Source organism: Theropithecus gelada, chromosome 6, assembly GCF_003255815.1.
Source record: "Theropithecus gelada isolate Dixy chromosome 6, Tgel_1.0, whole genome shotgun sequence".
Taxonomy (NCBI): Eukaryota; Metazoa; Chordata; class Mammalia; order Primates; family Cercopithecidae; genus Theropithecus; species Theropithecus gelada.
Genome location: NC_037673.1, coordinates 86246400 through 86274098, shown reverse-complemented (window position 1 = coordinate 86274098; position 27699 = coordinate 86246400). Strand labels below are relative to the sequence as shown.

Here is a 27699-nt window from a genome sequence, read left to right as displayed (position 1 = left end):
CTGTGCAGAAGCTCTTTAGTTTAATTAGATCCTATTTGTCAATTTTGGCTTTTGCTGCCATTGCTTTTGGTGTTTTAGACATGAAGCCTTTGCCCATGCCTATGTCCTGAATGGTATTTCCTAGGTTTTCTTCTAGGATTTTTATGGTTTGGGGTCTTACTTTTAAGTCTTTAATCCATCTTGAGTTAATTTTTGTATAAAGTGTAAGGAAGGGGTCCAGTTTCAGCTTTCTGCATATGGCTAGCCAGTTTTCCCAACACCACTGATTAAATAGGGAATCCTTTCCCCATTGCTTGTTTTTGTCAGGTTTGTCACAGATCAGATGGTTGTAGATGTGTGGTGTTATTTCTGAGGGCTCTGTTCTGTTCCATTGGTCTATATACCTGTTTTGGTACCACTACCATGCTGTTTTGGTTACTTAGCCTTGTAGTGTAGTTTGAAGTCAGGTAGCATGATGCCTCCAGCTTTGTTCTTTTTGCTTAGGATTGTCTTGGCTATGCAGCCTCTCTTTTGGTTCCATATGAAGTTTAAAGTACTTTTTTCCAATTCTGTGAAGAAAGTCAATGGTAGCTTGATGGGGATATCACTGAATCAATAAATTACTTTGGGCAGTATGGCCATCTTAATGATATTAATTCTTCCTATCCATGAGCATGGAATGTTTCTCCATTTGTTTGTGTCCTCTCTTATTCCCTTGAGCAGTGGTTTGTGGTTGTCCGTGAAGAGGTCCTTTACATCCCTTGCAAGTTGGATTCCTAGGTATTTTATTCCCTTTGAAGCTACTGTGAATGGGAGTTCACTCATGATTTGGCTCTCTGTTTGTTACTGGTATATAGGAATATTTGTGATTTTTGCACATTGATTTTGTATCCTGAGACTTTGCTGAAGTTGCTTATCAGCTTAAGGAGATCTGGGGCTGAGATGAAGGTGTTTTCTAAATATACAATCATGTCACCTGCAAACAGAGATAATTTGACTTCCACTTTTCCTGTCTGAATATCTTTTATTCCTTTCTCTTGTCTGATTGCCCTGGCCAGAACTTCCAATACTATGTTAAATGGGAGTAGTGAGAGAGGGCATCCTTGTCTTGTGCTAGTTTTCAAAGGAATGCTTCTAGTTTTTGCCCATTCAGTATGATATTGGTTGTTTGTCATAAATAGTTCTTATTGAGATACATTCCATCAACACCTAGTTTATTGAGTTTTTTTTAGTATGAAGGGCTGCTGAATTTTGTCAAAGGCCTTTTCTATATCTATTGAGATAATCATGTGGTTTTGTCATTGCTTCTGTTTATGTGATGGATTACTTTTATTGATTTGCATATCTTGAACCAGCCTTGCATCCCAGGTATGAAGCTGACTTGATCGTGGTAGATAAGCTTTTTGATGTGCTGCTGGATTTGGTTTGCCAGTATTTTATTGATGATTTTCACATCGATGTTCATCAGAGATATTAGCCTGAAATTTTCTTTTTTTGATGTCAGGTTTTGGTACCAGAATGATGCTGGCCTCATAAAATGAGTCAGGGAGGATTCCCTCTTTTCCTTTTGTTTGGAATAGTTTCAGAAGGAATATTACCAGCTCCTCTTTGTACCTCTGGTAGAATTCAGTGGTGAATCCGTCTGGTCCTGGACTTTTTTTGCTTGACAGGCTATTAATTACTGCCTCAATTTCAGAACCTGTTATTTGGTCTATTCAGGGATTCGACTTCTTCCTGGTTTAGACTTGGGAGGGTGTATGTGTCCAGGAATTTATCCATTTCTTCTAGAATTTCTAGTTTATTTGCGTAGAGGTGTTTATAGTATTCTCTGATGGTGGTCTGTATTTCTGTGGGATCAGTGGTGATATCCCCTATATCATTTTTTATTGAATCTATTTGATTCTTCTCTCTTTTCTTCTTTATTAGTTTGACTAGCAGTCAATCTATTTTACTGATCTTTTCAAAAAATCAGCTCCTGGATTCATTGAATTTTTGAAGCATTTTTCATGTCTCTATCTCCTTTAGTTCTGCTCTTATCTTAGCTATTTCTTGTCTTCTGCTAGCTTTTGAATTTGTTTGCCCTTGCTACTCTAGTTCTTTTAATTTTGATGTTAGGGTGTCGATTTTAGATCTTTCCTGCTCTCTTGTGGGCATTCAGTGCTATAAATTTCCCTCTGAACACTGTGTTAACTGTGTCAGACATTCAGGTACATTGTGTCTTTGTTCTCATTGGTTTCAAAGAACATCTTTATTTCTGCCTTCATTTTGTTATTTACCCAGTTTTGAGTGAGTTTCCCAATCCTGAGTTCTAATTTGATTGCACTGTGCTCTGAAAGACTGTTTGTTATGATTTCCATTCTTTCACATTTGCTGAGAAGTGCTTTACTTCCAATTATGTGGTCAATTTTAGAATAAGTGCTATGAGATGCTGAGAAGAATACATATTCTGTTGATTTGGCATGGAGATATCTGTAGATGTCTCTTAGGTCCACTTGGTCCAGAGCTGAGTTCAAGTCCTGAATATCCTTGTTAATATTCTGTCTCGTTGATCTGTCTAATATTGACACTGGGGTGTTAACATCTCCCATTATTATTGTGTGGGAGGCTAAGTCTCTTTGTAGGTCTCTAAGAACTTGCTTTATGAATCTGGGTGGTCCTGTATTGGGTGCATATGTATTTAGGATATTTAGCTCTTCTTGCTGAATTGATCCCTTTACCATTCTGTAATGCCTTTCTTTGTCTCTTTTGATCTTTGCTGGTTTAAAGTCTGTTTTATCAGAGATTAGGATTGCAACTCCTGCTTTTTTGTTTGTTTGTTTTTTGCTTTTCATTTGCTTGGTAAATATTCTTCCATTCCTTTATTTTGAGCCTATGTGTCTCTGCATGTGAGATGGGTCTCCTGAATACAGCACACTGATGGTTCTTGACTCTATCCAATTTGGCAGTCTGTGTCTTTTAATTGGGAAATTTATCCCATTTACATTTAAGGTTAATATTGTTATGTATGAATTTGATCCTGTCATTATGATGCTAGCTGGTTATTTTGCCCATTAGTTGTAGTTTCTTCATAGTGTCGATGGTCTTTACAATTTGGTATGTTTTTGCAGTGGCTGGTACCGGTTTTACTTTCCATGTTTAGTGCTTCCTTCAGGAGCTCTTATAAGGCAAGCCTGGTGGTGACAAAATCTGTCAGCATTTGCTTGTCTGTAAAGGATTTTATTTCTCCTTCACTTATGAAGCTTAGTTTGGCTGGATATGAAATTCTGGGTTGAAAATTCTTTTCTTTAAGAATGTTGAATACTGGCCCCCACTCTCTTCTGGCTTGTAGGGTTTCTGCCAGGAGATCTGCTGTTAGTCTGATGGGCTTCCCTTGGTGGGTAACCCAACCTTTCTCTCTGGCTGCCCTTAACATTTTTTCCTTCATTTCAACTTTGTTGAATCTGACAATTATGTGCTTGGGGTTGCTCTTCTCGAGGGGTATCTTTGTGGTGTTCTCTGTATTTCCTGAATTTGAATGTTGGCCAGTCTTGCTAGGCTGGGGAAGCTCTCCTGGATGATATCCTGAAGAATGTTTTCCAACTTGGTTCCATTCTCCCTGTCACTTTCAGGTACACCAATCAAATGTAGATTTGATCTTTTCACATAGTCCCATATTTCTTGGAGGCTTTGTTCATTCCTTTTTATTTTTTTTCTCTAATCTTGTCTTCTTGCTTTATTTCATTAAGTTTATCTTCAATCTATGATATCCTTTCTTCCACTTGATCGATTCGGCTATTGATACTTGTGTATGCTTCACGAAGTTCTTGTGCTGTGTTTTTGAGCTCCATCAGGTCATTTATGTTCTTGTCTAAACTCATTATTCTAGTTAGCAATTCATCTAATCTTTTTTCAAGGTTCTTAGCGTCCTTGCATTGGGTTAGAACATGCTCCTTTAGCTCAGAGAAGTTTGTTATTATCCACCTTCTGAAGCCTACTTCTGTCAATCATCAATTTTTTTTTTTTTTTCAGAGATGCCCTGCCCAGAGAGGAGAAATCTGGCAGTCCAGCCACAGCAGCCTTGCTGCACTGTGGTGGGCTCAGCTCAGCTAGAACTTTCTGTTGGCTTTGTTTACACTGTGAGGGTAAAACCGCCTACTCAAGCCTCAGCCATGGTGGACGCCCCTCCCCCAACCAAACTCCAGCTTCCCAGGTCGATCTCAGACTGCTGCTGTGCTGGCAGTGAGAATTTCAAGCCAGTGGATCTTAGTTTGTTGGGCTCCTTGGGGGTGGGACCCATTGAGCAAGACCACTTGGCTCCCTGGCATCAGCCCCCTCTCCAGGGGAGTGAACAGTTCTGTTTCGCTGGCACTCCAGGTGCCACTGAGATATGGGGCAGGGGGGGAACAAAAAAAAAACTCCTGCAGCTAGATTGCTGTCTGCCCAAACAACTGCCCAGTTTTGTGCGTGAAACCCAGGGCCCTGGTGCCTGGTGGTGCAGGCACCGGAGGGAGTCTCCTGGTGTGCAGGTTGCGAAGACTATGGGAAAAGCACAGTATCTGGGCCGGAATGCACAGTTCCTCAGGCTCGGTCTCTCATAGCTTCCCTTGGGTAGGGAGAAAATTCCCCCACCCCTTGCGCTTCTCAGGTAAGGCGACGCCCCACCCTGCTTCAGCTTGCCCTCCATGGGCTGCACCCACTGTCCAACCAGTCCCAGTGAGATGAACTGGGTACCTAATTTGGAAATGCAGAAATCACCTGCCTTCTCACTGGGAGCTGCAGACTGGAGCTGTCCTATTCGGCCATCTTGCCAGCAATTCCTGCCTATTGTTCTTGATGGCATTGGGCACAAACAGAAACAATTTATGGTACCATAACATCCTGTGAACATGCCAACACTGTTTATCCACATGCTTTTATAACTGGTTGTTCATACACTACACAGGGAGCAACATGGCACCAGGAATTGTTTCTCAGTCATCTTTGTATCTGCTGAGCTTCTCACAATGATTGGCACATAATAAGTGCTCAATAAATGACCCAGCCACAAATATAAAATTCCTCTTGCATTCTGAAAAAGTATTTCAAACCTAGACTTGTTTCTTTAGCAGGCCAATGATTCTTATTGTCAGTTTGTGCCTCATAAAAAAAAGTCAGTTGTTAACCAGGTGTTAACAACTTACCAGGTGCTAACAGTTGACAATCCAAGGTTCTGGTGTTAAACCTACATCAAGACTCTTTTGTTCTTAGAGTGTAATGGAAACCTACCCTGTTCAAAGACCCATTTGAAGGTTACAAGCCACAGCACAAGGGGTTAGATACATCATGGCCCTTGGGGTCTTTCTCTGTGGCTTACCTGTCCAAAGTCTCAACTTTTATCCCAGACGGTGGAAGAGGAAGAACAGGATGTAAACTCTTGTAACTAACATCCTAATCTTCAAAGAGCAATGGGTTATATACCGGGTGAGAAGGAAGAAAGGGACCACTGAAAAAACTCTTGTCTTTGGTTTAAGGGCATGTCACACCTTTCCCCAAACAGTTCCTTGGAAGACTAACTCACCAATACCTAAAAATCTATGTGAAGTCTTACACCACAATCCTGGAATGTGCCAGAAAGAAAGAAGATATGCAACTTGAAATAGGTTAAAGAGAGGCATTAAAGTGAGCAAAAAAGAGGGTTTTTTTGCATGCATAAACTAGTAAACTTGTGTTACTCTTTATGAAAATAGAAATCATAAAAACAATTAAAATGGGTTCAAAGACAATATTAAGAAATTCATAAATGATACTTCATTTATCGTATGAGGAAAGCTAAGTTTTTTATAAACAGGAATGCTAAGCTTTGAAATGAAATGAAAAGGGGACTACCAGGTACTGTGAAAAACAGTCTAACAACTAGGCAGATCAAGGGTGTTAGTCCGTGTAATAAACATCACATATTTTGGTTTTCTTACACCTGAGAGCAATTTTGTACTACACATTGCTTAGTAAAACAATACAATATCTAATCTTCTCTTTGGCATGCCTTATTGTCAAATGAAAACTTACTATAAAATGATACCAAACTATTCCTAGAAAAGTTAAAGGACTGCCCCCTAGTGTTCTTTAGCAGCTTATAATCTGAATATGTTCAGAATGTAATGCTACAAATATATGGGAAAATGTTTCGAGTTACACAATTGAGGCATACTGTATTTTTAAAAATTTTTCTAATTTGTAAGTGAGACTTGATACATGATATTCTGGTTAACTTAATCCACCTCTCTTTTTCCATTTTTGTACTCTTTAGCCTTGAAAGCTGTTGGATACAGGAAATGGAGGTTAGAAATTGATCAAGCAAGGTCATGACATTGAGTCAGTTTCCCAAAGAACTACAACAGGTCTTCAAATCACACGATTTCATTCAATGCTGTTTCATACAATGTTGATGAGAAAAACATGAATTCCCAGCCAGGGCCACTGTCCGTGTAGAGTTTGCACATTCTCCCCATGTCTGCATGGGTTTCTCCAGGTGTTCTGGTTTCCTCCCACATTCCAAAGATGTGCACGTGAGGCTGAATCAGCATATGTCAATGATTCCAGTCTGAGTGAGTGTGGGTATGAGTGTGACTATGCCCTGCGATGGGATGGAGTCCTATCCAGGGTTGATCCCTGCCCTGAGCCCTGAGCTACCATGACAGGCTCTGGCAGCCCACGACCTTGAACTGGAATAATAGGGTGACTAATTATTTTGTTTTTATTACTCTTGTGACTAATTATTTTGCTTTCATTACTCTTTCTCAAACGTAGGTATAGCTCACATTTATTTCAATGTTTAATTTCAAAGTAGGTGGTCTTTATTTAGAAGTCTGGTGCTGTTTTTGTGACCAGAAATATGCTGTAGGAACTTAACTATTGTTTATGTCAATTAGCTTATGGTAAAATTGGTTACACTGTACATCATTTCACTTAAAGCTGCAATTTCCAAGAACCTGTGGACATTAAGCGAGGACATAATGTAGGAATGTAGGAATAACTATGAAACCCATGTCTCACTAAGAAGACCCCATTTGTTTTCTGTATTAAGCAACAACAAAACGCTCAGGTACACAACACATCAAAACATTGCACTGTAGATATGGATTCGTGTAATAGGCTTATTCCTTACCCACAAATGACAACCTATTTTCTACGGATCACAAGTTTATATGAAACTAAGCTGACACTGGCTGAACACCACACTTCCATGAAAGCAGCACCCAAATGCTCGAGCCTTCATGGAATTGATTTGGGTGTTCCCAAAGGCTTCAGAATCCCCTCTTCACCATTCCTCAACAGAGAGAATATATATCCTTTCTCATTCTCTCCTAGCTTCACAATTCGCCCTGCAAGTTTTTCTCAAGATGACTCCAATCTGTCTACTTCTTGGATAGCCTTTCTTACCTGTGAGATAATTAATCCCAATGCCATAATGCATCCAGTGGCAATGAATGCCATAATGCATGCACAGAGGATGATATGACATGTACCATCCTTGGGGGATTTAAAAAAACAGTCAAATCACTTTCTGTGGTTCAGACTGAGAAAGACTGCTGGGCTGTCTGCTTGACCCACAGGAAATCCATGCATTCTGATCACTCACCCCAGATGTTGGCAGAGCAGCCTGCTGTGATTTCTCCTCACGACCATTAGAGAATATCATAGCCAATTTCCTATGTTCCAACTTTTCAAAGAGAGAAGCAGGTACCAGTCTCTGTATTCGCAAATCCTTTTCATGTAAACTATTTCATTGCACTACTCTTTGCTAGAAGCACAAAGAAGCCTACAAATTTCTCCCCTTTGACAAGCAGTGTGTGCGCGCGTGTGTGTGTACACATGTGCATGGGTGTGCAGGTGTATATGCACAGCACTGCAAACACTTCCTAGAACTTTGTAAGTAAGTGTCTCTTACTCTCTACACTAAAATCTATTATCTCCATCCAAATAGTAATATACTTATTATAATCTGCAAATGTATTATCCAGTAGTTACTAAACATTTTCAAGGGCATTTTTTGTGGTTCCATTTAAATATCTAAATAAGATTTCAAACTGATCATGAGGTAAGCATGGGCACTCCTGAAAGGGTTTTATTGGAATGATCAGAAAACTGAAGAAATGTCACAAACCTGATTCTTTATTGGCACCATGTCCACTTTATATGTGGCACCATCTTTGACCACCAGCTGCCTCTCCGTATTTTCAGTAACAATCGGCTGTTCTTTATGATCAGATGATATTCGAAGCCCAACAGCCACATCTCCAAATGTTCCAGCAAGCCGGGTTATGTTAATTTGGATGGATCTAATAAGGTTCTGCCCAATAAGTATTGACTGGCGATCAGAATACAGGGCAAATATTCCATGTGGGTCATCATTTGCATAAACAGAGAACCATGTAATACTTTTCTCCAGGTCCAGTTCTGCTCCTCCCTCTACAGAAACAAGCTGGATCATATAATCTTCCTCTATCTCAGGTACCTCATCTGGTAGCAAATGAACACCAAAGCTAGCTTCACTCTCCCCATCAGCAATGGCGAAAAATCCATTGGTGAAAAGAAAGTCTTCAGTAATGTCAAACTCACTACTTAATTCCCAGTAGACCTAAGATAAAAGAAAAAAACTCAACAAAGTTATATAATTCAGTACATAAATATATATATATATTTGTGTGTATATATATATCATATATATATGCACCAAATTCCTTTAAATTATGTTTTTCTCTATAATATACAAAAAAAAATTGTAATTGTGCATCACTATATTCAAACCAAACTCTCTAAGTATATGTTAGCTTGAGACGTATATTGACTCTTTCAGGCTGTTGAATACTATTTGCAGGACAAGATTACAAAATCTCATTATTTAAAATAATAGCACAATTTGAAGGGACACAGAGAAGCAAGCTACCTTAAAAATTCCAGTTCCACAAATAGCTTTAGTCACACACAATATTGGAAGGTAAAAAGTAGATAATTTGACAATTCAAATCAGAATTTTTGTTTGTTTTTAATAAAAAGGGACTATCTAGGAGATGTCAAAAATCAATCATCATTTTTCAGGAATTGCTGGCCTCCAAACTACGAAGTTTCAACTGAAGAAGTACCAGTTAATATCCAATACAGAAAGAGAAGTCAGTGTATAGAGAAATTTCACAAAATATGTTTTTCTAGCAAACAAATTACCTTGATCTGTTAATCAAAAATCATGAAAACTTACAAAGCCAAACATTCTATATAAATATACATGCAAATACAATTTCTTAAAAAACAGTTGCTAAATGGAAAAATTCTAATGAGAAATAAGCCCCGGAAGAATTTACACAAATCATTGAGAGGCTTAAGTAGGAAAGGCTTCACTTTATAGTAAACAATAAAATGTAAAATCATTTGGTTCTTTTTTAAGTGTGAGGAAAATCTTTCGAACTAACTGTAACAAATTTAATTTAGAAAGACAGCTAGTGGTTGATGCTGAGAGAGCCCAAAGATGTTTAAACAAAGCCTCTGTTTCTCTGAAGACTCATGTAATTTTAGTTTATCAAAAACTTTAATTAACTAGAATATGCAGTTTCTCTGTCCCTCTTAACCACATTTGTTAAGCAAACAGTACTTTGAAAAATCAAATGAAAAATAATACCGTAATCTCTCCAAAGGTGCCCTTGACTCTTCTGACAAAGAAGGTAATGAGCAGGGGCCCTTCCAGAGCCAGAGGCTCCGAATAAGTCTTCTTAGACAAAGTCTCAGGAGCAAACTGAACAACTCCGTTTGGGTCACCAAACTTTTGTATCTAAAAAATATAAACAGAGAACAGAGGAAATAATATATAAAACAATAGGGATGAAATTATAGTATCCAACATATTAACAAACGGAGAAGCTGAGGAAATTAAAGAAACATAAAAATGACACTTGAATATAATCTACCTAGCTACCTGATTTTTGAAAACTTCTTTATCACATTGACTGTTACCTAAAACAAGTAGGTTCTTATTCCCCAAAGATGATGGGAATTAAGAACCCAGAAAACTCCCATTTGTAGAATCCCAAGAGAACAGTAATCTGATGCCTGAATTTTGCTTTATTCATCTCATATTTACTACATTTAATCAGTTAATTTTAGCTAAATTCCTCCTACTAGCTATGATATACATGGAGCGAAGCAAATAGGTCCTGTGAGGACTAATTTTGTGTATCAGTTTGCCAAGACTATGGTGCCCAGTTGTGTGGTCAAACGCTCATCTAGATGTCACTGTGAAGGTATTTTGGAGATACAATGAATACTTACAATCAGCTGACTATACGTAAAGGAGATCACCCTCAAGAATGTGAATGGGCCTCATCTAAACAACTGAAGGCCTTAAGAGCAAAAACTGAGGTTTCCTGGAATAACAGGAATTCTGCCTCAAGACTGTAACTTAGGAATCCTGCTTGAGTTTTTAGCTTATTGAACTGCTCCACAAAATTGCAACTTCAACTCTTTCCTGAGTTTCCTGTCTGCCAGCCTATTTCATGGATTTTGGACTTGCTAGCCCTCACAATCATGTGAGCTTATTCCTTCAAATCTCTCTCTCTCCCACCACCCCGCTGTGTGTGTGTGTGTGTGTGTATGTGTGTATGTGTGTGTGCGCGTGCGCATGTCTGTCCTATTGGTTTTGGGTCTCTGGAAAACTCTGAATGATATAGATCCCAAATACAAGTATTTTATAAACTTTAAAAAATGGGTCATCCATCTGCATTATTTTCAGTAGTCTTGGTCCCCGCACTTTGTGCCTTAACTGAACAAGTACCATTTTTCCTTCAAACCATCTGGAATACAACTAGTTAATAATTTTTACATTCTCTGAAGACAAAGATATCCAATGTTTGGTATGCTATAACAAATACCTCTGGTATGCTATAACAAATACCTCTGCTCTAAAACAGCCAAATATTCCAAAAACACCAAATTTCCTCCAAGCTTGTAAAATAAGTACTTATCATATATTAAAATGTTTTTAAATTACCAATTATCAGGCTAGGAATGAGCTGACATGAAAACCAAAAAGTTTGACCCTTCAGAATTATTATGATTTTATTTGGTTTTATAATTTCCAATTCATCACAAGTATGTAGAGTTTCAACAAATGTAAATGTATTTTCTGATAAATCCATTAAATCCACATTTTGTGAGAAAAATAAAGTCATACATACGGTTAATGTAACATCTTTAGCTCTGGAGTCTAATTTAGCTTCTCCTTTCACAAGATGAAGTTTAATAATGAATGTCTCTTCAACTTCAATTTCTTCATGAGGATAGATTGTCAGAATTATGGTTCTCACTCCGCCTTCTCCTTCTCTAAAAGAGAAGAGCCCGCTCACTGGGTCTGCAATGTCTCCATTCTGTGGCAGTAAGGCTTCTTGAGAGTTGGGTCCTACTATCTCCCAGTTCACCTATAGGATGTTTTTGGTTTTGGTATTTAATAGAGATCAATTTTAAGCAAAGAATTATTTCAGGATATCTAGTATTAAGAAAATATATACATATACAGGAAAATTATTCTAGGATAATTCTATCAAATTGCTGTTTCATAAACTGTTTTTTGTTGTTAAAAAGAATGATATCTGCGGCAGGGTGCAGTGGCTCACGCCTGTAATCCCAGCACTTTGGGAGGCCGAGGTGGGCGGATCACCTGAGATCAGGAGTTTGAGACCAACCTGGTCAACATGGTGAAACCGTGTCTCTACTAAAATTATAAAAATTAGTCGGACGTGGTGGCAGATGCCTGTAATCCCAGCTACTTGGGGCTGAAACAGGAGAACTGCTTGAACCCAGAAGGCCGAGGTGGCAGGGAGCCAAGATCATGCCACTGCACTCCAGCCTAGGCAACAAGAGGGAAACTCCATCTCAAAAAAAAAAAAAAAAAAAAGATATTTGCAAACATAAACTACATACCTATAATATTCATGAATAAAATTGTCTAACAGAAGAAAAGTATTAATAACCAGTAATTTGTCATCACATAGGATAAAAAACATGTAATAATCTATATTAAAATACATATTGGAGAAATATAAACATTTTAAAAACATATATGTACAATACTGTCCTGCTGTGTGCACAGGCTGTGCCAATCAAAACCTATATAAATAAGACAACAAAACCATGCAAAAACTCTGCTGTAGACCATGCAAAAACGTTAAAGATACTTACAAACCTAGTGTAAAAGACACAGAAATCTTCATCATTGTTATAAGAAACGAAGACTTCTATGTTTCTATGATTTGAAATGGCATGCCTCTCACACAGTCTACAAAGAACGTTGGGCACTTGTTTTTGCTTCTTACTTGATCTTTTATCAGCAGCGTGCCAGCTGACTATTTCCTCCTTCAAACACCATGTCCTGTCTTCTTGGCTTACATGATACTTAATGTGCCACCTGCCTTTCTAGTTTTCCTCCTCCTTTACTTCTCAAGCTTCTCTGCTGGCTCTCCTTCCTCTGATCTCCACATGGTGGAAGCTCAGGACTCAGCGCCATATCCTTCCCGTTTCCAGATATACCCCTTAGGCCCCACGTGTTCAAACGCCTCTCCATGTGTCAACACCTTCCAAACCACAACACACACTCGCACGCTGACCTGCCTACGTGACCACGCTCCCCTGGGATGTCCAGTAGTATCTCAGAAGAACAGAAGAAAACAGAACTTTTAATTTCTCCTTGAGCTTCTGCATCTTAGTAAACAACCCTACAAATTATCTAGCTGCTCAAACTTAAATTCAAGGAGTTATCCTTGATTCCTGTGTTTTCCTCAGCCTCTACTTCCAACCTAGTGAATGTTTCTTCCAAATATCAATGTATACCAACTTCTCGCCATCTTTATTTTCACCACCTTGTCGGAGCCACTGTCAGCTTTGACTTGGACGGTAGAGGGAAATAAATAGCCTCCTAGCCATCCTTCCTGCTCCTATGCTGCCCCACCAACTTCTTGAATCTGTTTTCCTTGCAGTAGACTTAAATAGCTGCTTTAAAAGACAATCTGGTGACATTGTTCTCTGGCTTACGATTTTCTAATGGCATCCTATTTCCACTTCGAATGAAATGTTTTTTTTAATTATTATACTTTAAGTTCTAGGGCACATGTGCACAATGTGCAGGTTTGATACATAGGTATACGTGTGCCATGCTGGTTTGCTGCACCCACCAACTCGTCATTTACATTAGGTATTTCTCCTAATGCTATCTCTCCCTCAGTTCCCCACCCCCCAACAGGCCCCAGTGTGTGATGTTCCCTGCCCTGTGTCCAAGTGCTCTCATTGCTCAATTCCCACCTATAAGTGAGAAAATGTGGTGCTTGGTTTCTTGTCCCTGTGTTAGCTTGCTGAGAATGATGGTTTCCAGCTTCATTCATGTCCCTGCAAAGGACATGAACTCATCATTTTTTATGGTTGCATAGTATTCCATGGTGGATATGTGCCACATTTTCTTAATCCAGTCTATCACTGATGGACATTTGGGTTGGTTCCAAGTCTTTGCTATTGTGAATAGTGCCACAATAAACACACGTGTGTGTGTGTCTTTATAGTAGCATGATTTATAATCCTTTGGGTATATTCCCAGTAATGGGATTGCTGGGTCAAATGGTATTTCTAGTTCTAGATCCTTGAGGAATCGCCACACTGTCTTCCACAATGGTTGAACTCATTTACACTCCTACCAACAGTGTAAAAGTGTTTCTATTTCTCCACATCCTCTCCGGCAACTGTTGTTTCCTGACTTTTTAATGATCCTCATTCTAAATGGAGTGAGATGGTATTTCATCGCGTTTCGATTTGCATTTCTCTGATGATCAGTGATGATGGCATTTTTTCATGTGTCTGTTGGCCAGATAAATATCTTCTCTTGAGAAGTGTCTGTTCATATCCTTTGCCCACTTTTTGATGGTGTTTTTTTTTTTTTTTTTTCTTGTAAATTTGTTTGAGTTCTTTATAGTTTCTGGATATTAGCCTTTTGTCAGATGGGTAGATTGTAAAAATTTTCTCCCATTCTGTAGGTTGCCTGTTCACTCTGATGGTAGTTTCTTTTGCTGTGCAGAAGCTCTTTAGTTTAATTAGATCACATTTGTCAATTTTGGCTTTTGTTGCCATTGCTTTTGGTGTTGTGCTTTAGTCATGAAGTCCTTGCCCATGCCTATGTTCTGAATGGTATTCTAGGTTATCTTCTAGGGTCTTTATGGTTTTAGGTCTAACATTTAAGTCTTTAATCCATCTTGAATTAATTTTTATATAAGGTGTAAGGAAGGGATCCAGTTTCAGCTTTCTACATATGGCTAGCCAGTTTTCCCAACACCATTGATTAAATAGGTAATCCTTTCCCCATTGCTTGTTTTTGTCAGGTTTGTCAAAGATCAGATGGTTGTAGATGCGGGGTGTTATTTCTGAGGGCTCTGTTCTGTTCCATTGGTCTATATCTCTGTTTGGGTACCAGTACCATGCTGTTTTGGTTATGGGAGCTTTATAGTATAGTTTGAAGTCAGGTAGCATGATGCCTCCAACTTTGTTCTTTTTGCTTAGGATTGTCTTGGCAATGTGGGCTCTTTTTTGGTTCCATATGAAGTTTAAAGTACTTTTTTCCAATTCTGTGAAGAAAGTCATTGGCAGCTTGATGGGATGGCATTGACTCTATAAATTACCTTGGATATTGGCCATTTTCACTATATTGATTCTTCCTATCCATGAGCACGGAATGTTCTTCCATTTGTTTGTGTCCACTTTTATTTCGCTAAGCAATGAAATCTTTAACCCGGCTTAGGAAGTTCTGTGTGATCGAACATCTGTTGGGCTCTCTGATTTATCCTGTGCTATTATCCCCTTACCTCCAGGTCCCAACGACATGAACCCCTCCATGCCTGAAACATGCCAGCTTATGCCTCTGCAGAAGCTATTATTCCTTCTGCTCAAATGCTCACTCTTCTAACCTCTTTCTCATAACGCATCTTTCAGCTGAATTATCACATCCTCACCATCCAGCACAGCATTCGCAATTGTGTCTCCCAGTTTTACAAGCAGAGCCCTTACTGTTATCAGATCAATTTATTTTTAGTTGTTTATTGCTCAGCTCTGCTTAATAAAATGAAAACTCTGTAGGAATGGAGAGGAGGTCTGTCTAGTTCCCCAGTATATTCTCAGTACCTAGAACAGGGTGTGACACACAGAAAGCATTCAACGAATACTTGTTGAATTACTGAATTTTATCAGAATCATTTACTTCATTTCTTTTTTTTTTTTTTTTTTTTGAGACGGAGTCTCGCTCTGTCGCCCGGGCTGGAGTGCAGTGGCCGGATCTCAGCTCACTGCAAGCTCCGCCTCCCGGGTTCACGCCATTCTCCGGCCTCAGCCTCCTGAGTAGCTGGGACTACAGACGCCCGCCACCTCGCCCGGCTAGTTTTTTGTATTTCTTAATAGAGACGGGGTTTCACCATGTTAGCCAGGATGGTCTCGATCTCCTGACCTCGTGATCCGCCCGTCTCGGCCTCCCAAAGTGCTGGGATTACAGGCTTGAGCCACCGCGCCCGGCCCATTTACTTCATTTCTAACAAGCCCTCAAGGTTCCCTGAGGACAGATGTATGCCTCATACATTTTTATGTACTTCATCTGGCTCAAAAGCTGCTGTACACATACAAGGTAATTAATAAATATTGATTGATTGTGAATAAAGAAATAAATATACTTGGGGAATGAAAAAACACACCATACTCAGTCTATCAAAAATTATATTTAAAGTCATGGGTAAAATAAATCTACCTGAATCTCTCCCAAGAGTCCTCCAGTCCGCTCCAGAACCAGTGATAAAATCATTGTGGAATTGGGATTAGGAACAGAAATTTTGCTTTGATTGAGAAACCTTACAACGCCAAAGGGAGAGTCACTCTTGGCTATTATAATTCTGCTCACTAGGTGGCGCCCAAGGACCGCTCCTCCAGTAGCTCCAGTGAGTAGAATTTCAATGGGCTCCTCAAATTCACTGCATGGCAAGAAGGAGCAATTCTGTGAGTCTAAACATATTAAAGTGCTTGTAAAATCCCAATAACCAGTCATTTTCCAAATTGGTCATACATATTCAAGGCACAGTAGTCACACATCAAGTGGTAAGAAGTGGGTGCTTAGCTAAAAGAATGAATGATTAACATCAATATTATATGACCTAGGGCAGTCGTAGGGACTTTCTTGCCCTCTTTTTAATTGCTTAATGCATAAAGCAAGTGAATTAAAGGATGTTTCCACATTCTGATTAGATTTTTTTAAGTCTAGAGAAACAGAAAATATTATTTCCTTTATTTGAAATGAAGTGACATATGCAACCACATTGTCTCCTAGCCCCTTTCCCTACCCCTATACCCCAAAAGTATTTCACCTGTTGTTTCTCAATGGACACATATTATCTAAAGTTCTATTGTCAGTGCAGAACATATGTAAGGGTTAGAACACAATACTTATGTCTGATGTATGCCCACATTATTTTCTATATACCAACCTTTCATTGTCATCAATGATGGAGATATTTATAAAACTTAAATTTTGCCCATGCTGAAAGGTGACTGTACTGTCATGCAAAATGTAATCAACACCTCCAGGACTGGCAGAGGAGCTCTGAGAGATGAAATCAGCTGTCACATAGCCATAAGTTCCATGTAGCCTCACCACTGGAATCATGATCAGCCCAACATCTTCCTCCACTGTAATGGGAACTTGGAATTAACTGGTAAGCCAGACAGAGCAACTAACTTATAAGATTCAGCCAAATTAAACCTGGCAATTAAATATAATGGCACAAAGTAAGCACTCTATGTTTTCATAGTTCTTTTATCATTTTCAAAGGGGATTAGTGAAAAACCTCCTGACTTATTTTTTAGGAGGAACATAGTTTATGAGATGTTGGAAGTTACAGTGAGCAGTACAATTAGCATTTAAATAACCTATTTAATCGGTAGCATTGGCATTCTCCCTGTGTATACTACATACCAATAAATGATCCTTGCTTTCTAAGACAATGTTAGATGGACACAAGGAAACATTTAAGTTGGTTGTGCTCACAGGAAACCACTCTGGATTGCTTCCACACATTCAATTGAAATATAAACATGGTAATATAAATAAATGAGGTTTATGATATGTATATCGTATGAATTTTTTAAAAGTCTAGATATAAGTACAATTTGATTACATTTTCACTTCCCATGAAATCTACTTGTGAATCTGAAAATGCATCTTCAGTGTTTGATTTCAACTTAAACATTATTTTCAAAAATATGTTTCTTAAACTATGCTAAATTCTGCATATTAAAATATAATTTAATAGGGTTCATATGAGCTATGACTAAACAATACCCAATGTACATGATAAATATAAATATGCACTGACCAAAATTCCCCAAAGACAATGAATCTAACAGAAAACAATGAACTGAAAAAATTCTAAGTCTCATTTATTTCTTGATGCAAAAATGTAATAAGATTTTTACCAGGTAGAGACTGAAGTTCACAAATAGTGATGCATTCCATGACTTACCCATAAAGTCATTATAAACCAATGCCTAAGGTAATTTTTTTTTTTTTTTTTTTGAGACGGAGTCTCGCTCTGTCGCCCAGGCTGGAGTGCAGTGGCCAGATCTCAGCTCACTGCAAGCTCCGTCTCCTGGGTTTATGCCATTCTCCTGCCTCAGCCTCCCAAGTAGCTGGGACTTCAGGCACCCACCACCTCGCCCAGCTAGTTTTTTGTATTTTTTAGTAGAGACGGGGTTTCACCGTGTTAGCCAGGATGGTCTCGATCTTATGACCTCGTGATCCGCCCGTCTCGGCCTCCCAAAGTGCTGGGATTACAGGCTTGAGCCACCGTGCCCGGCCTCTAAGGCAATTTTTTATGAACTTTAAAAATGGCTAGATAACCAAAGAATTTTGGTAGAGGCAATGAAGCCAATCAGGTTAATTGCAGCAATAAGATATTTATTTTTAAAGTCATATTCGTATTCTGTATTTTAATAAAATCATTTCCTAGAAAGGCAGCCATCTCTTCCTACCTGGGAAGGAATATAACCATATATTCTGTATTCTGCTTCTACAAGAGGAGAAGAATTGGGAACATCAGGCAAGCTGCTATTGGGGACTGTTTCGAGAAAGCAAGATCAAGGATTCAGATACTACCTGCATCTCTAGGCCAGTAAAATGTTCATTTCAAAGATGATTATTAATTAGGAAGTGAATATTCACTGATTTCTAGTCATATACGAAATTAAATATGCACAAATTACAAAGGCTTTCATTAAAATGTTTGAAACAGAAACATTTTAATAATCCTAATGTTAAATACAGTTTTTCTAGATAGCCTTGTTCCTAACATTGCCATGCACAGCAAGGTTCAAGACCACCCAAAGGTAACTGAAAATGTACTTCAAATAAGTAAATAAGTATAAAAGTGCATATGTGTAAACACACACACACCCACAGCAAACTAAAAAAAAAATGTACACATTGAAATTCAAACCAATGTAATTTGGAAAGTGGTGGTAAACTTACTTACAAGCCAGCTAACTGAACCTACCTTCGAAGGCAGTATACTTTGGGTCAAATTCAATGATGCCTTCTGCGTTATCATTTTTCATTATCATGATTCGAACAATGGAGATGTTTTCTATTTCAGGAGGTTGATCTATCTGAAGTCCATTTTCTTGGATGGTAAAATCATACCCTCTTCCAAAGTCATACGAATTAGAATAAAATAAAATACAACAAAATAAAAAACACATAATTGCATAGCATGAATTAAAAGGTCCTCTTAGCTCTTACAACTTAGTTCTATAAAGAACTGCAATACTTTTAAAGATCTTCAACACTAAAATACTCTTTTTTTTCTGAAATGATACTTTGAAACAGATTTCTGTACTGCTCTCAATTATTGGTGCCTATACGAAGCCAAAACTAATATAAAGTTACTAAACGTGGGCAATGAGAAGATAATAAACTGTGAGAAAATCAGAAAGATGCTGTCGTAAAATGAACCTTTGGGAATCACGGCTGAATACATGTGCAGTAATAGACCTAGTGCACTCAGAGATAGGTAAGCAGGAGGCCTTGAGATTTATAGTGTTAGGTTAAGATGATTTATTTCAAGAAACAGTGAGTGTCATGACACTAATTAAATTTCAAACGAAAACATCAAGATTCAAAAAAATACCTCTCAATACCAGCCTGGGCAACACAGTGAGACCTTATCTCTACTAAAAACTAATTTTAAAAAATTAGCCAGACATGATGGCACATGTCTGCAGTCATAACTGTTTAGAAGTCTGAGGTGAGAGGATCCCTTTATTCCAGGCATTCAAAGTTGCAGTGAACTATGATTATGCCACTGCACTCTGTCCTGGGTGACACAGCAAGACTGTGGAAAGAAAAGAAAAGAAAAGAGAGAAGAGAGAAGAGAAGAGAAGAAGAGAAGAGAAGAGAAGAGAAGAGAAGAGGAGGAGAAGGAGGAGAAGGAGAGAGAGAGGGGAAGGAAGGAAGGAAGGAAGGAAGGAACGAAGGAAGGAAGGAAGGAAGGAAGGAAGGAAGGAAGGAAGGAAGGAAGGAAGGAAGGAGGAAGGAGAAAGAAAAATAAGAAAGAAAAGTATTTCAATTTCTACAGAAACCAATCATAACCAATTCCTCTATCTTTATATAGATGGTAGTTTACTTCTGTAATGATACTTCTGCAAAAGAAGTTTTTTTTTTTTTTTAGATTAATATTATTCCCATCAAAGCATCAACTTCCAGGGCTTCAAAATATGACTTTAATTCCTGATGCTAAAAAATGGCAATAAACCATTTTAGTCCTTCATTCAATTCCCAAATTCTATTCTGGTATTTATACGCTACCTAGTGTTGAAAGGTTTAGTTGGTGAATCAAATATAAGGCAAAATCAGAAAATTGAGGTTTGGACTATTAAACGATGAGTAACTGTTATCAGTAGTCTGAGATGGGCTGTAGATTAGCTAGTTGTACTACTTACCTTTTGAGATCAAAGAAAACCTAGAAATTTATCTAGAAGGCAAAACTTGTTCCCCCAGAATTAAACTTACATAGAAATTGCTTTTTAAAAAAACAGTAGCAAAGAAGACAAAATCCTCAAGCTCTAGCTGGTTAATAACACAAATATGATCTCACACTAAATGAGCTTTTACCAAATTGCATTTATTTAATTAAAATAGTCAGTGATCAGCTCAAACTTTTTACTATATTTACTAGGAATACAAATTCACTCTCATTGCCAGGCACAGAAGCATTTTTGGGAAATTTAAAATTTGAAGGGTATGTGAGCCCACAATATATTTTTTTCCCAGATGGGATGATATACACTTAAGTCACTGAGTGACATATTTTAGTTTAAAAAAGTTTTTAAAGCATGATAGTCACATTACAAATGCAAAAATATTTTCATGCACAAGAAAAATGTCTTTGTGATTCTTCTAAACGCAGGCATTATTCTAGTTGAAGGGCCCACCTATCTGCTATCCGGGCAGAGGTGCTGGTAGGTCTCTCTCAACCTGTGCGCTGCAGAACCTGTGAGTATTTAAACATGCTAAAGATGTTTTTCCACCTCAGCAAATCTGCCCCACTAAATCAGGGAATAAAAGAGACTCATTATGGTTAATTCATGATCTTCCTTGAAAACATGGTGCACATTAATGACCAACTAGCTTTCACTCAAAATTTTCCCCACTTTAAAACTATGGGGCATCTATGTCATTCACCCACAGAGAAAACAATCCAGCCTTCAGATGCACCAAGGAAAGAAATCCCTCCCTCTAGCCCTTTCACAAGCATGGAAATCAAAAGCAGCAAATTCAGCCACACCAGTTGACCTCTGATTTAGAGAGCTGTTAGGTCGTTTCTTCACCAATTAGAAGCCCATATCATATTCAACTTCCTGGCCACCCAGAATGAGTCCACACAATAGAAACATATACTTTCAACTTTCAGAGGGAAGTTATATTTGAGAAAATTAAAGAAAAAAAAGCAGTCATTGCCGTAATTTCCCTTCTATGACCTGTTCTAATGTAACACAAATCTGAGAAACAGTAGGGAAAGGACTGCTTTAGACCTCAGTATCAATCTCTACACCATAGAACTTTCTCTCTCTCTGCTTTTTGCTTTCTTTTTCCTAATTTCCTTTCTACTTTACCTTCCCTGGAGTTCCACCTTTGTAATTGTTAGAGAAAATTCCTCTGGGCCTTCAGGATGGTCATCATCAAGGATTTCAACTTGCAGACTTTTCCTCATCTCCCCTGCTTCAAAGAGGAGTTCTCCAGCAGCAGGAACAAAATCCAAGCCTGCTTCCGCTGTCCCGCTCATCGACTCGTACCAGAGTCGCACGCAGCCAAAAGCTCCACCGGAACGGATAATTGTGATGTTAACCTATGCAAAAAGCATTTTCTTATTTGATTTGGATGTTTAATCTACCAGACAATACTATCTCTAACTAAAGGTTCTATTTACCAGGATTGTGTTAAAATTACATATAAGGTTATAAAATTATATACATTATATGCTAAAATAATGATGTTTGGAGCAAATTAATCAGTTTGTGAAAAGTTTGGAATAGAAACAAGAAAGCATTTTAATATGTAAAAATAAAAATGATATTAAAATCTTAAGCATTTCATACTATACCCTCTGTGCTTCTGACACTCGAAGTTGCTCATGTGAAAAGGCAAATCGGCCATAGGGAGAGTCACTGGCCACCATCGTGATGTTGGCAGTGCTGCTGGATTCACTCAGAACTCCTCCCTCACTGATGGCAGTGAGCTGAAACTCATAGAAGCTTTTTTCCTCGGGAATGTCATCGTTCAAAGCCTAGAGAAAGACAAAGAGTCATCGACAGTAGAATCTGTGAAATTTCAAGAAAAACTCCTAACCTCTAAATAATAACAGATTTTGGAATATTAATCTCCTCCCCATTCCCACTTTTAACCCCACACACAGGCGCCTCCACAACAACAAATGCTGTCATATTAACCTTCTCTCCAGTCCCCATTGTCATCCACACACACACACGCATGTGCATGCCAACAACCATAAATGCTGGAATATTTACCTCCTCCCCATTCCCTACTTCTACCCCCCCCCCCCCCCACACACACACATGCTCACACCTGCACACACACCAGCACACAGAGTAAAGGGCATAACAGAAACCAGCTAATATTGATACCTGTATTACTACAATGACTGCAGACTGTCCATCTCGCATTGTCAGTTTTCCTGATGTTTCAGCAAATTCCCCCATGGAAGGAGGGAATATCCTCCAGAACACTGTGACCGCCCCCAGAATTCCTGGGCCACGAACAAGGCTACAACAATAAACAAATGTATATCCAATACATTTCAGTTGAAGGTACTTTTCTTCAACATTTTCTCTTTTAACAATAATCAATTTTCATCCATTTCAGTAACAGTTCTCTTTTAAATAACCTCATCTGCCAACTATAAACCAAAGAAAGTCTTAAAGTTCCAAGACAGTAACATCCAAAGTATTAAGCTAGTGTAAATCTATCTTGACAGGAATACAGGCAAAAATTTATCACTAAAAGCAGAAGGTTTAAAGAAATAAAAAGAAGTATTAATATTTATAGGCTTTTCACTTAACACGAAAGGTACAAAATATGAAAAGTCTTAAGTTATCTAAAGACTGGAAGACCCTTCACATAAGGGCATGCTGATGGGAAGGGATAGCCTTACTTCTGGATAACTACCATGAGGATAAAGTATAAAGTCAAACTCAGCTATGCCATTGATAGTTGCTTCCCATCCCTTATAAGAAAATTTACGAGAAACAAACTAGCCTATGATCATACTAATTTAGTTATATGATAGGCCCTGATACAGTTTGGCTCTGTGTCCCTACATAAATCTTATGCTGAAGTGTGACCTCAAATGTTGGAGGTGGGGCCTGGTGGGAGGTGACTGAATCATGGGGACGGAATTCCTCCTTGCTGTGTTCGTGATCAAGTTCTCACGAGATCTGGTTGTTGAAAAGTAGGTAGCACCCCTCCACCCCTTCCTCCTGCTCCAGCCAGGTAGGACGTGCCAGCTCTCCTTTTGCCTTCTGCCATGATTGTAAGTTTCCTGAGGCCTCACCAGTCATGCTTTCTGTACAGCCTGCAGAACCTTGAACCAATTAAACCTCTTTTCTTCGTAAATTATTCAGTCTCAAGCAGCTCTTTATAGCAGTGTGAGAACAGACTAATACAGACCGATTTTAGAACACTTGGAAGCAAAATGTTTGGCCCTTATGATTTTCTAAGGAATGATTTTGTAGCTAAGACACACAAGCTTGCAGAGATGAAGTAACTCCTTTATATCACATGTTTAGTAACAGAACAGAGGTGAAAGCATAGATTTTCTGATCTGAACTCCATGTGTTTTCCTTGGTGTAATTTGTGCAAATCACTCAAGAGTCAGAAACCTTCTCATGATCTAACATCAAGATAGGTCAGGATATTATTTCAATTTCTGCCCAAAATTTGTTCTCCTCTCCACAGCATGTTAACAGTATATAGGATGTTAATGCTTGAAGACTATGTATGTATTGAGAATGATGGATTTAAGACTAATTATTTAAATAAAACTTTGTAACCTCCACATAGGCAAAGAAAAATCATGAAGTCCTTACCTGATAATAGCGGTACCATTATATTTTGCTGAGGGTTCCCCGATGAGGATGTGCCTAGATGACGGAGCTATCCCAACTTCTCCTGATGCTCGCTTATCACCCCGAATAATTATTGATGCACTACCTAAATTCAAGATGATATAGACCGCTTTGTAGCAGATGCACACAAGCACTTCGTATATGCCTGGCAACTTTCTAAGCACTTTACACACAGGAATCTAGTTCATTCTCATGACTCTCATGTAAGTTAGATATTAAAATCCTCATTTTACCTGTGATGACACTGAGGCACAATGAGGTCTTGAAGACATGGATGCAAATCACTTGCCCAAGATTACATTTTAATGAAAGGGGCAGAAAGAAAATTGGCAGTAATTTCCCTATCACTCTCATGAAAAGCAAGGGCTCCTCTACCATTGGCATTAATTTGCTTCTATAGTAACCATTTTGCAGCTCACTTCAATTGGCTACACAGCTACGTCAACTGGCTATGTGGCAAAAGCAAGACTTCTTGGCGGCACTTTTTCATTTTTAATTTTCTGACTATCATTTGACTGTAAGCATTTATAAACCTGTGTCAAATATTTCTACTAAGATGAAATAAAAAACTGTATCAAGTATTTGAGTATCCATATAACTTAGCAGAAACTTAAAGAAAATTGTTTCCAGAAACACACATTAGGGGTTCATGACACAAAGAGCTAGATCATTATACTCTCATTTGGCTTGACAATGGGTTAATGGAATCAACAGTGGCTTGTCACAGCAAGTGTCACAGTCAGACAGAAATATATTAAGAATTAGGTGCAGTGGATCATACCTGTAATCCCAACACTTTGGGAGGCTGAGGTGGGAGGATCCCATGAGCCCAGGAGTTCAAAACCAACCTGGGCAACATAGGGAGACTCCATCCCTGCAAATATAAAAATAAATTAGCTGGGCATAGTGGCACATGCCTGTAGTCCTAGCTACTCAGGAGGCTGAGGTGGGAGGTTTGTTTGAGCCTGGGAATTCAAGGCTGCAGGAATCTGTGATCACACCACTGAACTCCAGCCTGAGTGACAGAGCAAGATCTTGCCTCAAAAAATATGTTTTAATATGGTAAATGATTTATCCTGATCCAATGATATATTCTTCTATGTTTAATTAGCCGATGTGACATCTGTCATTTTAACATGATATGGATAACTAAAGACCTATGAAAGAGTTAACTAAAGCTAACTAAAGAGTTATAAAAGAATATGGTGCAATGATATGATTCCCTTGTTGGAAAATATCCTAAACAAAAATGCAGAAAGAATAACTACCCTAAGTATATATAGTGATAGATACTCTACAATTCTAAAAATTTCCTTGGACATGAAATCTGCTTTTAGCCACAGACCCTTGCATAGAATGGAGTTCTTGATGGCAAAAAAGAAATGTAACAATCACCAAATTTTCATGCTAAAAGTTTCTGAACCAGTTTTTTATGGTTGGTTATTATTGTTTATAGCACAATAAAACCATTTTAGAATCATTAATTTTTTCTCTATGGATCCAAGAAACAAATCATCATATCAACTGGAGGCAAATGAGAATTAAAATGCCTGTTTCTGAAATGTCAAAATATCTGAGTAACTACTTTCAGATGAAAATAGATGTACATAGGCTATAATGCTAAACATAATATGAAATGTTTAAAAATAATGTTTTATTACAAAGATAATGTGTGATAATTGTAAATATGCTTTAAAAATACAGGTAATCAAAAACCACTATTAACATTTCAAATCAATAATTCCAACCTCATGTAAGACATGCACATGACAAAACAGATTACATTTAGCATGTTGTCGTAAAATCTGTTTTCTTAATGTGACTGTTATCCATGTAGTTATGTGTTCTTATTTTTTAATGTAATTAACAGTTTTTCCTGTTACGTCATGTTGAATGGCTGCATGGTATTCTAACACATTTAACTAGTCTCCTACTATTGGACCACTTAGGAAGCTGACATATTTTATTTTACATTTTATAAACACTGCTACAATAAACATCTTCATTAAAAAAAAAAATTACACAACTAAGCAGTATGAAATCTTTGACCTATGATCTTACCAAGATTGGGTATTGTAATTCTTAACCTTTAATACATGTGGAAAATGGTATCTTTATGTTTTAGGAATTATAAAACCTAACACTGCCCATTTTTGTAACTATGGGTTATTTTATTACATTTTTTTCTGAGAACTTACTTTTTAATTTCCAAAAATGTGAATTTCTCTTACCTTTTACTGGAGATATTTCTGCCTCATCAATTGATATCAGCTGAATGGTGAAACGCCTGTCCTCCTCCAACACTGTGTCTTGAAGTGTGTGCAACACAATGGTCTTCTGGGACTCAGTCTACATCCAATGACAGAAACAGTGCATTTTCCAGATTAACCAAAGCCAAAGTTTGAATGTTGTCATTAGCAGAATAATGTTTATGTCCATAATCACTTTTAAGGGTGTCTTTTTTGTCACTAGAATTATAAGTTGCACCTAGAAAGAATTACTCCACAAAAATCAGTTCTGAATACAAATTCCATTTGGGTTCTTTATGGGGAAAATGGGAAAAGAATACAACCATTAAATTTACTGAAAAATTTTAACCGTTGAAAATCCAATCTTTAAAGAAAGCTAAATGATCACACAATTATGTAAACAAAGGCCACAGACTTAATATTTATAAGAAACAGCTCCATTCAAAGGAGGAAAAAAAGTGTGAATGACATTAGATTACAGTTGTAGGGACAACCGACAGTCCTGAGATGTCAGCCGTCGTTCATCATCGCTGGATATCCAACTCATAGTATATTTTGCTGATGTTAAATTAGTAATGGCACCTTCCAGCTAACAAAAGTATCTAAAGGTAGCAGTAAAGGGCGTAATTCATATGAAAATGTAGTTTTTCTATCCAGGAACTTGGTATTTTATATGCAGGTTTCAGTTTTCTTTTACCTTCACCTTTAAGATTTTGTTTTTATCTTTATTTATTAATCAGTTCCACTTGTTTCTTGCTGAATCTATTCCTAGGTATTTTATACTTCTTTCTCATAGTACATTGTTTTTCATTACTGGTAATTCATAAGAATGTTAATGATTTTTTCTTACTTTTTTTTCTTGGATCTCAAGTGTATAGTTTGAATTGGTCCTTCTGTCAGCAGCATTGTTTCTACTGGACAACAAATGGTCTTTTATTATAATTTATTCTTTTTGTCCCCTTTATCAGCCCATTTCAATCTCCCTTTTCAGAACTCTTCCCATCCTATTATTCACTCTAAAATGCATTATGTCTCCTTAATTTTTCCTTCAATGCACACCGTTGAGGTTACCCATATTTTCATATGTAGATTCAATGTATTTTTTTTTTTTTTTTTTGAGACAGGGTCTCACTCTGTCACCCAGGCTGGAGTGCAGTGGTATGATCTCAGCTCACTGCAATGTCCGCCTCCCAGGTTCAAACTATTCTTCTGCCTCAGTCTCCCAAGTAGCTGGGACTATAGGTGTGCATTACCATGCCCGGCTAATTTCTGTGTTTTTAGTAAAGACGGGGTTTTGCCATGTTGGCCAGGCTGGTCTCAAACTCCTGACCTCAAATGATTCACCAGGCTTGGCGTCCCAAAATGCTGGGATAACAGGCATGAGCCACCGCTCTCAGACTCAATGTATTATTTTCATTGCTGTGGGGATTCCATTGTTTGCCTTTATACTATTTGCAAGATTTATCTGACAATGGCTATTTACTCTTACAAATAATACTGCCATGAACATCTTTACATACTTATTTATATGTACAGTAATTTTTCCAAGGTGCTACTGATTTTATATACAGTTGGTTCCTCTATTCTTGGATTCCTTATTTGCACATTCGTTTACTCACCCAATTTTGTAACTCCAAAATCAATATTGAGAACTTTTGTGGTCATTTGCAGACATGTGCATATTAGCAAAAACTTAGAATCATTCAAATACATTTCTCATGTTTAATAAGCACTATGACTCACACCTGAATAAAGTTTA

At 37.9% G+C, this 27699-nt stretch overlaps 1 protein-coding gene across 1 annotated transcript in view; it reads right to left on the bottom strand.

Moving 5' to 3' along the window:
- The window catches only part of ADGRV1 (adhesion G protein-coupled receptor V1), a 596167-nt gene that overhangs the window by 359359 nt on the left and 209109 nt on the right, over positions 1–27699 (bottom strand). The window contains exons 60-70 of the mRNA XM_025388176.1: positions 25923–26040; positions 23653–23776; positions 22192–22330; positions 21651–21833; positions 21163–21395; positions 18546–18694; positions 16482–16683; positions 15752–15971; positions 11163–11402; positions 9611–9760; positions 8102–8575 (exon numbers count right to left, since the gene is read on the bottom strand). Of these exons, the coding sequence (XP_025243961.1) occupies positions 8102–8575; positions 9611–9760; positions 11163–11402; positions 15752–15971; positions 16482–16683; positions 18546–18694; positions 21163–21395; positions 21651–21833; positions 22192–22330; positions 23653–23776; positions 25923–26040 (2232 nt within the window). The remainder of the gene's footprint in view (positions 1–8101; positions 8576–9610; positions 9761–11162; positions 11403–15751; positions 15972–16481; positions 16684–18545; positions 18695–21162; positions 21396–21650; positions 21834–22191; positions 22331–23652; positions 23777–25922; positions 26041–27699) is intronic.